Consider the following 10,752-nt stretch of genomic DNA (forward strand, 5'->3'; position numbering starts at 1 on the left):
ATTAAAATTCTCTATATTATTAGAGATATGCTAAGGACTAAATTATGCTTTTCTGAAAACTAACCTTGAACCATCCCTTAGAATGAATATTAATTTTTTTGCTCCATCAAATACTATTTACCCACTTAGCACACACCCCTTCACCAAAATTAAAATTTGAAGTCTCAGATCTGAGAACCTTAAGGCTAGGGATAGACATTACACATAAACTGGTTTAAATGATCAGAAACTGGTTTAAACCTGCAACAAAACAGATGTTCAGTACACATAAACCAGTTTGAAAATGGCTGAAACTGGTTTGAAATAAACCTGGTTCAGTGTAGTATCAGACTTAACTGATTTGGGTCAAACTGGTTTGTGCAATGTCTATCCCAGACCCCTTCCTGGTTTAAGTTGCATTAGACTCCCTCAGAATCCCAGACGCTTTGCTGGGAGGGGCTCTGCTCCCTGGCTGCAGCTCCAGCAGAGACTGCAGACACAACAGTGTCTGCCTGGCTTCCTCCTGCCCCCCCTCACCCGCCCCACCTTGCTGCTCAAGCAGGGACTCTTTCCTCCCCTCTGCCTTACACAGACACCTAGCAGCATTAGCTAGCATACCACATGTGGTCCATGCTGTGGAAGACAGGACAAAAGGCAGACAGCACAGTGCCAACTTAGGGCTTTGGGAGTTAACCAATAGTTAGCTGGTAAGGTCCCTCTGTTCCTTCTTTGGAACAGCTGCTTAAGAAGAGCCTGAACTAATGGAGAGAAGCTGTTGTTTTCTTAATGGGCTGATAAACTTCAAGTTAGGAGTGATAAACACTGTGTTATCAACTTCCTTCTGGGCTGGTGGGGGCAGGGGAGGAACCCTCCCTAATTAGAGCAACTTGCCTGGGCCTGGCCATGCCCCCCTCAGCTCAGTACTGTGGAAAAGAGGGAAGGCTGCTTTAGTGCCCTCCGGCCTTTAGCCTGAGCCACTACAGGCATGTGTCACATTACTTCAGTCCAGAGGGGATGTCTGGGTGGTTACAAACCAATTTAGCCTAGCCAGGTTAGACTAACCTGCAAAGATTGAATCAATTCAGGCTACAGCTTTTTGAAAGTCTGTCCCTAGCCTAAGTTGCTTAAATCAATTGACAAAAACCATTCGAAATGGCTACTGTAGTCAGAACAGCCTGCCCCAAGCTGTCAATGTTGCTGCTATGAGACTGGACTGGTGCCAGAGCAAAAACATATTCTGTGCCCCAGGACTACAGCATGGACAGAGCCTGCCAGACCAGAACAAGAGTAAACAGGGTATGTGTATTGGGCGGGGGGGGGGGAGCAGCAGGTTAAAAAAAAACCCCAAAAAACACACACACTAAAGTTTGGGATCAAGTAGTGTTTATGACTATTTTTCAGACTCTGGAGAATAACTAAGGCAACAATGCTAGTCTAAAAAGGTACTAGGGAACCCTTATTAGCATGCTGGTACTTAGGTACAGGACTCCAGGCAGACCCAACTGGATACATCTCTATTTCTTATATTATTATTTTTTGCTTAAAAACCTCCTTAGCCTAGGGGCATTTTAGGATCAATCCTCATGACTTGATAGGCTGCAAAGTTTCTTGAGAACCACCAATAATGGAAATTGTTCATAAAAAGAGACCTGACTCAAGAATTTTAGAAATTAAAAAAAAAAATCTTGTCAATTAGTGGAAAGGTTAGTTGCAAGTCCAGAGCCAAAAATATCATTTTCCTGGGAGTTTTAAAACAACATAAGGGCCCCTGTTCCTGCTTTACTGAGCTTATTTTTCTGCACATGTACTTAGGCTTCTCAAACAAACAAGAAAAGCACACCAATTATATCAGCTAAGTTTAGAATACCATACTATTAGCCCGTAGTCACATCAATAAAACACAAAAAAAAACAGACTTTCAAGAACGTTATCACAGATACGTACCCACAGACTTTACACTCTTAATAAAAGAGCCCCATTGTTCAGTGTTTTGGAAACCTGCTGACATGGCAGAGATGGAGAAGAGGTAGTTTTGATGAGCTAGCTAAAATAAATTGTACCATTTTTAAGAACTGAGTTCTAAATTTAAAATTATTTGTTTCATGTGCTGAAAGTACCCTAATCCTTGTTTGGGCACTTGTACCAATGCCATGAGCTAGCTAGCCAGGAGTCTACATTCAGTTACAAAGCAATAATGCAAAATAAATAAAATTAACCACTATTTTTAGACTCAATCAGTGCAGGACTAGGATTTACAAACGTAGGAATTCAGACCTTAAACTATTCAAGGCAAATGTTCCAAATACATGAGCTCAAGTTGAGCTATATACAATGTACAATATATAATGAATTATTTTAAGTACACTTTCATTGCCAAATGAAATTGATGGATTGAGTTTATTTATTCTTTTACTGAAAAAGTGCATACAAATCCATAGCATAAGAGTGGATAAAAACAGTCTTCACTTGAAAAGTTAGATGTAAAAGGAGAATGGCAATCAACCACTAAGGTGCAAAAGATTAGCATAATAGTTTAGGAGACTTCCATAATAAGACTGCATATCTAAAAATCTTGCACAGCTTGCTCCAATCCTATGTGATTCATAAAACGCTACAAAAATTATGGAGAGACCATAGCTACAGCAAAAATAAGCATAGAATGCTTTTGGCAGTTCTAGATGTCTTATGGAATCTGGCACCATTCTGAGACAGACTAGTGTTATCATAAGCTTTCTTTTAACATTTTTTCCATGAACTATTGACTTGACAGATCTATGAATTTGCTTAAGATGTGAGTTTACTTTGGCATGACTGTTATTTTAAATATCTGGAGCATTTGATTTTCAACTGTCGCTTCACATCTCTCTTGCTTTTAAGGATATAGTTTGACAATATATAGGGAATTACTGTCCAATCCAATTAATAATGTGTGTGTGGACACAGCAGAACTGAAAGTGTGCAGTTACTGCCACAAAAAGCAATATGCATTCTATACAGGCTTCCTGTGCTGTAAGATATGCACAAACTGCAGCTTATTAGCAGAAATCCAAAGCCAAATTCACCTCCAGTCATATTCACACTACATAGCTACAGTACCTGGAACTGCAATGGAGGGACTATTTTTGATTTAATGAAATCTGGTTTGCATGACAGCAAAAAGTTAAAATACTAGTACAGTGTTCAAACACTTAAAACAAGAACAAAACAAAACACTAGACTTGCACTCTCACCTTCCTTCCATTTGACTGCTAAAAAGATCATTTTAAAGAGGAAGAGCTTTTTCATTATAAGAGGCCAATATTTTTCATTACATCAGCTGCATGACTGGGATAGACGGAAGCCAGAAACAGGAGTTCACTTCTGAGAGATTTCCATTGGTGGAATTTTTTTTCTGGAAGTAGAAGCATACAGGCATTTAGCCTGAAGCCTCCACCCCTCCTTTGCTTTCTGTGCCTTCCCCAAACTAGGGAACAGGCTGGGGAGGTAAGAAACGGCTGCTCTCCCACTCTGCTCTGGGAGCCAAGCTGGCTGAACAGTGTGGCCCACTCCTCAAACCATGAGACCCATTCAAGGGAATGGGTAGTGGGCATTGCCCTGATGCTCCCACCCCCTCCCTGACTAGTCCAAAGGGGACAGGAGCAGCAGGACAAAGCTGTCCACCCATTTCCCTGATCAGGGTAAGTGCAGGGAACACTGCCTAGCTTTAGGGACAGACATTACACATAAACTGGTTTAAGTGATCAGAAACTAGTTTAAACCTGTAACAGAACAGATGGTCAGTACACATAAACAAAATGGCTGGAACCAGTTTGAGATAAACCTGGTTGAATGTAGTGTCAGACTTAACTGATTTGGCTCAAACTGGTTTATGCAATGTCTATCCCAGATCCCTTGCTGGTTTAAGATAAGCCAGACATCCCCAGCATCCCAGTATGCTCTCGGGGCCAGGCAAGACTCTGCTCCACAGCAGGGATGGCCACTCCCCCCTCACAACTCACTCCTTAAGCAGAGATCCCTTCCCGGTCTCTCCCACAGCACAAACTGTAGCCAGCACGTGGTATGCTAGCTAATGCTGCATAAGGCAGATAAGGCAGTGTCTGCTTAGGACTTTAACAGCTTAACTGGTAATGTCCCTGCATTCCTTCCTTCATAAAAAGCTGTTTAAGAAGACCTTACAGGGAGCAGGGCTCTGTTTTCTGATGTGGTGTTAAATGCTGATACAATAGCTGATAAATATTCTATTATCAAGTGGGAGGGGACCCCTCCCTAAGCAGTGTCCTGCCAGAGCGTGACCACGCTCCCCTCAGAAGGGAAGGAAGGGCTGCTCTAGCACCTCCCGGCTTCTAGCATGAGCCACTGCAGGCACGTGCCTACATTTCTGGGATGTCTGTGCAGTTACAAACTGATTTAGCCTAGCCAGGTTAGACTAATCTGCAAAGACTAAATCAATTCAGGCTCAGGCTGTTTGAATGTCCTTAGCCTTATGGGTCAGGCTAAGAGAGGAGCATATGTGTGTTCACATTGGTGAAAGGTCTTGCAAAGATCTTCCACGTTGACACCTGGAAGATCTCTCCCCTGAAAGGGGCATATTTCCCTGAGAGAAATCGAGTGCACACGTCTGCTCATCACTTCTACTGCTAGTTGTTGTCTCAGTAGAAATGCTAATGCTGTGCATAGCCTAAGACAATCTTTCAAACGCAGTGCATTACTCTTCGCATCTTCTTAAAAGAGGTTCTCTTAAAAGAGGCTTTGAGAATGGCCAAGGAATTAAGGATATTCCAAAAAAGACAACTCCTTTTCCAATACTGGAGTTTTCTAGGTATCAGCAGGGCAATGCCCCCCAACCCTGCTGTGGAGCAGATATGGCTGAACTCTTATGTTGTAATTATTTGTTTTCCAAAATGTAAAACAAAGTTTTATGCTTCCAAACAGGCCAACAGGTCAGTCTATATTTGCACTGAAAAAGTTGAACAAAGTTGCACGTAATGACAGGCCTATGACTGGTGAACAGGCAACGCCTATACAGTTCCACAAAGACAGAATGGGCTAGAGTAATAAGTGACAAGCACTTATCGGTAATATTAGAAAGTTAGTAATCCAGCAATATAAAGTAAGGAAGCTGCAGTAATTGACCGTAGTAGATGCTATTCTACTGTGTAATGGAGGATTTTTATTTTGTATATACTCCAAATCAATTCATGCCAAGGCTCAGTTCCTACTGTTCAGCTGCACTTGCTCTACACCAGGCTGGTAGAGGTGATGAGTTCTGCACTTGATAAGACATCAGAGTCAGTTTTCCTTGTAGCCATGTAGGATTTAAGTCTAATTTTTCAACCCGAGGGGGACACCTTTTTAGATGCACCCAAAAATTTTCCTCCCTTCCCCCATAAGTGCCACTCTGATCCCCTTCCTCTGCCCAATCCCCTCTGATTTCTGTATTTGAACATGTGCTCCCTGCCCCATCTCTAATTTGCCACATGCCACAAAGAGGCTGCCCATGCCACTTACGGCACTCATTATTGCAGGTTTGCCACCCTTGCTCTATAGGTATAAAATGCTAACCTGTTTTTGACTGTAGCAGAGTTGCTTTTGCACAATTCAGCTTAATAGAGCAACACCTTCCAACCTGTTACCCATTAAAATAAATACATAACTTTTAAAAATTGAACTCAACCTGTCCAAATAAAGTTATCTGATTATTCATGGAATATTTTGCATTGCACCAATGGCTTATTATTAAAAGTTTAAGCAAGCCTTGAACTACTGTAAAAATAGAGTAAGCTCTTCCTTAGCGCAAAAATAAGTACGTCAATTATAGACAACATGTAAGGGCTAGAAGTTTGTAGCAACTTAAAAAAAAAGAAAAAAAATAAAGAAATCAGGATTTGTTAACTGGTCCAGACAAGAATATCATTAACCCTTACATCTTTTAAGGTCTGAAGGAAGAGGACGAGTACTTGAAGAAGAGGGCAAGATGACAGCAGCACACCCCACAAAAGTTATGGGGACACCATTGGGGAGGAAGGGGGACACTGAAACCACTCCTTTCTTCCTACCTTAAAGAAACTAAACTGCAAAATCAGCAGAGCCCATCTGTTTCAACTGACTTTAGGCTGCTTAGTCTGTATATTGTCAAGTACATTTGAAGCTTTGCTCCTGATTTTGGTTCTTACCTTCTGGTTTGTGAGCATGTCTTGTGCCTCCCGCAAATAAACCACAAATCCTGGGTGGCTTTTAACTCTCAACCCTAAATCACTGGGTCATGCCTAACCCACAGAACATACAGGAGCCATCCAAAAACTCCAAACAATCTTCAGAGGCAGCCAAAACAGATTTTCCAAGATGGCCCAGTGAAAATGGTAGGACTTTGTCCTATTCCAGCTGACCGTTAGCTCCAACCATTCCCTCCTCCCTTTCTCAGCCTGTTCACTTCATCCGTGCTCTCCCATTTCTCCCTCCATCTTCCTTGCCACAAATTCCCTTAATTTTCCTTTCCATTTAATTTATTCCCTCTTAACTAACCTCTCCCCACCCCTCACACAAAAACTTCACGTTAAATTAACATGCTAGTTGCTGCCACCACACTATCCCTTGTATGTTATTATGCCTTCCCTCTCACACAGGTATCTTGTCTATTTAAGATTGTAAACTCTTTTTGGTATAGAGGCTGCCAGCGACAGTGCCTGGCACAATAACGCCCTATTCTTGATTAGTCCTTGGGTGCAATTGCAATGAACATGATTAACAGCATCATGAAAGGAATAATACAAAGTTTGTTGGTTTGCCCTTATTAGGAAAGTTTTTACCTCAAAACAGAACCTTGAAGTATTAGCCTTTGGGTCTTGAACAAGCAGCTGGGATGCAGAAGTGTCAGTCTGTCTACTGGGAAAAAAAAGCAGCCCAAAGATGACCCTCAACTTAAACTGAGACTAATCTCTCTTTAAGTAAGACTCTAAAGAGTGTTCCCACTGTCTCCTCCCAAGCTTGTCTTGAAGGAAGGGCAAAGAATGCAGCATTGTTTAGTCTCCCTTGACCTCAAAAATTTGTGCAGAAGGAAAAATGATGACCACTCCAAGGTCCAACAGGGAAGCAAGGGACAAAGCTCAAATGATATTCACTACCACCATAATGAAAAGCCCCTTACCTCAACCTTGCTTTCTGGATCATGAGTAGCAGCAGCAAAATAGACTACTTCCTGTACTTCATCTCTAGGCCGTGTAGAATTTTTTCCAAACACAACAAGACCATCTTTAGTGCATGGGGGAAATGCAACAAAGCAATAACTGGGAGGAGCTGCAGCCATCCTAAAAAACAAAGAAAAGATATAAGATTAATATTTTAGCTAATATTCAAATATTTAATATGTGGTTACAACTGAGGAGCAAAAATATATTCCAGTGTCACCACTTTCTTATTCCCTTTTCAGTCGTCCAGTGAAGAGTGCAATTAAAGTGAAAGAAACAGGTCAGTTCAACTTAGCCTTACTTGGGGTTCAATAAACACAATGAAGTTACAGTAGACTTAATTAAAGCAGCTACTAACCAAATTGGGAAGGCAGAGGCAGACGAAAGGAAAAGCAAAAACAACTGTGCCTTGAGAATGAGAGCAGTTAGTTTTCATGGAAGGGAAGTATTTCTGTATTGGAGTTGTTTGGTGACATGTTCCCCAGTTGTGCTCACTCAAACAAGCACGGTACTGTAGCACAGAGATGTAGAAGAATTTAAAATACTCTAGCTCATTTCTCCAGTGCAGTTTTAGGGGAAAAGAAAAAGAGAGAGCATCTGTGGAATTCTTAACATGGAATAATGGTATATTTCTGTCCTGGTTCCAATTATACTTGAAGGCACAAGTTCCAGTTAAGCTACCGGGCAGCCTCTGCTACCTAAACCAAGAGAGAGAAGTTACAATAACACTTGCTAAGCAATCAAAGATGGTGGTATGTATATATTTTTTTACTTCAGGTTAATTGATTGCCAGCTTGTGTGTTTGTAAAGCCTAGTCTGGATACTTCAAGTATCTGTACCAGGATATACACCTGTTAACTGATTAAGTTCTCATATTTGTGCTTGTAAAAGCTCAAGCACACCCTGGCATAAACAGATTGCTGGAGGACTGTTCCCTCCAATCAACTGTCATGGTCATCTTCAAGTACAAACTTCTCTTCCCCTTGCATATAAAAATGGAGAACTTGCATTAATGTCAGGAATGTATGTCACATGCTTCTTGAAGAAAAGTGTATTTTGTCAAAAAAAAATCATTACAAGCATATGTGAACTTCCATACTTTAATAGATACCACTACTATTGGGGTGCTTTCCCATGCCAAGATAGCTTAAAAAGGAGTAAAAATTAAAGTCTGTTTTAATTTTAACAATTTGATCAAAACTGCCTTTAGTCATTGATTGACTAGATGAACAGCTGGTATCACTGATGTTTTACAAGTTAAGCCTTGAAGAGAAACATTTAAAAAAAAAAAGTGCATTATTTTTATGAAGTATATATTTTGGAGGCTACTTCTGTTATTTCAAGCTTACAACATAAAATGAAATTCCAACCGTCATTCTAGTCCCTGGAGAAAATCAGATATCCACAAACAAACACTGAGAGTTTTCTTCCTGGGTTCCAATATTATTTAATATCAGGTGTTTTACAGGCAGGTTTGAAGACAAGGCGCTGATTCAAGGCTTATGGCCATCTTAACCATGTAGAGGAGGCAAAATTAGTAAGTGACCAGAGTACAAAGATTACAATACAGCAAGTGTTTTTTTTTTTGCCTAGTTCAGTTATACATTCTAAGTGATATTCTACAGAAAAAAAAAAAGATGTTATTGTTCAGTGATTTGCTGTTATGAAGAAGTCAGTAACACTGATTTTTCTAACATACCTAAGAGCTAGAGCTATACCACTGGGGGAAGGTGAGAGGGGAAGAAGAAAAAAACCCCAAACCCCCAAAACCAACAAGCAGTGCTTCAAGTTTACTGTTGGTCTGCTATGACACCCTTCCTACTCTATCCCCACTCCAGAAGAGTTACAGGTGACTTGTAAATCTCTTGGGGCCCTTCTACACATGCAAGTAAAGGTGCAATGGGATACAAGGGTTATAGACGTGCCCCAGGAGGCACAGGGAAGGGGGTGGGGAGGGCGCTTTAATTAGTGCGGCTCTGAGAGCCGTGTTAACTTAAGCACCTGGAGCATCATGTGCATCAGCGTCCCCCTGCTGAAAAATGGCAGTGGGAGCACTTTAACTAAAGCTAGTTCAAAGTGCCCCACCGCTATTTTTCAACATGGGGATGCTGATACACGTGACAATGGAGTCTGCTGGAGCACAGTAATTACCACGCTCCAGCAGACTCAATCAAGTTGGTTCTAACACACTGCAATTACAGCACATTGGAGCCCCAAATGTGCAGTCCACGCAATCGCTCCTCCTGCTATGCTACACCTGCCTGGCAAGAGCAGCAACTGTGGGATTGCACATTTAGATCCCATCCCAACTTACTGCCAGTGCAGGGGAAACCTGATCCCATGCTCCCCCTGCTCCAGTAAGATGCATGCTCCTGCAGCTGGGACCCCCATTCTCCCATCCTCAGGTGCTTTACACACCTGTGGGGCTGGTGGGGTGCCAGAACCCAGAGTCACCAGCTGCAAGACTCTGGGTCATGGCAGCTATCTGGCACTGCTGGGACCCAGAGTCAGTAGTTGCTGGGGCTCAGAGCCCCAGCTAGAAATGGTGCACTCCTGCGGCTGGGAGCCCAGTCAGCTGACACAGGGGAGTCTGCTAAACATGGAAACTAAAGCCAGATACCAACCAGCTATGAAGTTAGTACACATTTTCAAGGTCTAACTTTATAACTGGTTGGAGTTAATGGCATGATAGGTATTTTGCATGTGTAGCTGGTTTCAGTTAAACTGCCCAATTAAATAGCTAACTGCACAATGCCAGTCCTGTGTAAATGGCATGGGCAACTGATGCCTCCCAAGTCTGGTGGGACACCAAATCGCTGAAGGGGGAGGGTGTCCCCCAGTGACCAATCACCAAGCCAGTAGCAAAACTGGAAGTGCACTTCTTGTTTTGCGGCTGGCACTTCCAGGGGGTGCACAACCAATGTACATGTGCACCCGCATACACCTCCTACATGTCGCCAATGGTCAAGGGGGCCTTAGAGAGAATTCCTCCCCCAGCTACGCTCCAGAGATCAAATACCACCCCAGCTTTCTGAAGCATGCTAGGAAGCTCTGAAATGCCAGAAACTCAACTGATAGTTTACCAGGCAGAGATTTTTCAGTTCTTCCTAGATCAGTGATTCTCAGCCAGGGTGCTGTGGTAACTTGATAAATGTGCTAAGAGTGAAGCAGCTAAAAATAAACAGAGAAGCTCAGGCTCAAGCTTGTCCCTCCCTGGATGATCCCCCATTCCCACTGCTAAGCCCTTCTGCAAGGAAGTAAGCATTGTATTCTATAAAATTAGTTTTTTAAATTGGGTGCCACAAAATTAACAAGTTATGGAGGAGCACCTTGAGTCCAATGAGGGGTGCCTCAAGTCCAAGACGGTTGAGAATTACTGTTCTAGATACTGTCATGTCTCCAAGATGTTGTGTTTCAATACTGTGACACTGAAAGTTAGGACTCGCACTTTGTGAAATTTATGTCTACCCACTACATGCTACTAAGTGACAGATATACCCTGTACAGGAGGGATCGCGGTGACAAAAGGGGCGGGGGTGTAGCTCTCTATGTGAAGGAAAGCTACATGTCCCTGCAAGCTGATGTTGGC

At 42.2% G+C, this 10,752-nt stretch overlaps 1 protein-coding gene across 2 annotated transcripts in view; it reads right to left on the reverse strand.

The window, feature by feature from the left end:
- Positions 1–10,752, reverse strand: part of SCRN1 (secernin 1) — a 67,394-nt gene that overhangs the window by 36,898 nt on the left and 19,744 nt on the right. For both annotated transcript variants that reach the window (XM_019535412.1, XM_019535419.1), the window contains exon 2: positions 7,124–7,283. In XM_019535412.1, the coding sequence (XP_019390957.1) occupies positions 7,124–7,282 (159 nt within the window). In that variant the 5' untranslated portion in view covers position 7,283. The remainder of the gene's footprint in view (positions 1–7,123; positions 7,284–10,752) is intronic.

Source organism: Crocodylus porosus, unplaced genomic scaffold (genome assembly GCF_001723895.1).
Source record: "Crocodylus porosus isolate Cpor-Errol unplaced genomic scaffold, CroPor_comp1, whole genome shotgun sequence".
In the NCBI taxonomy this organism is placed as follows: Eukaryota; Metazoa; Chordata; order Crocodylia; family Crocodylidae; genus Crocodylus; species Crocodylus porosus.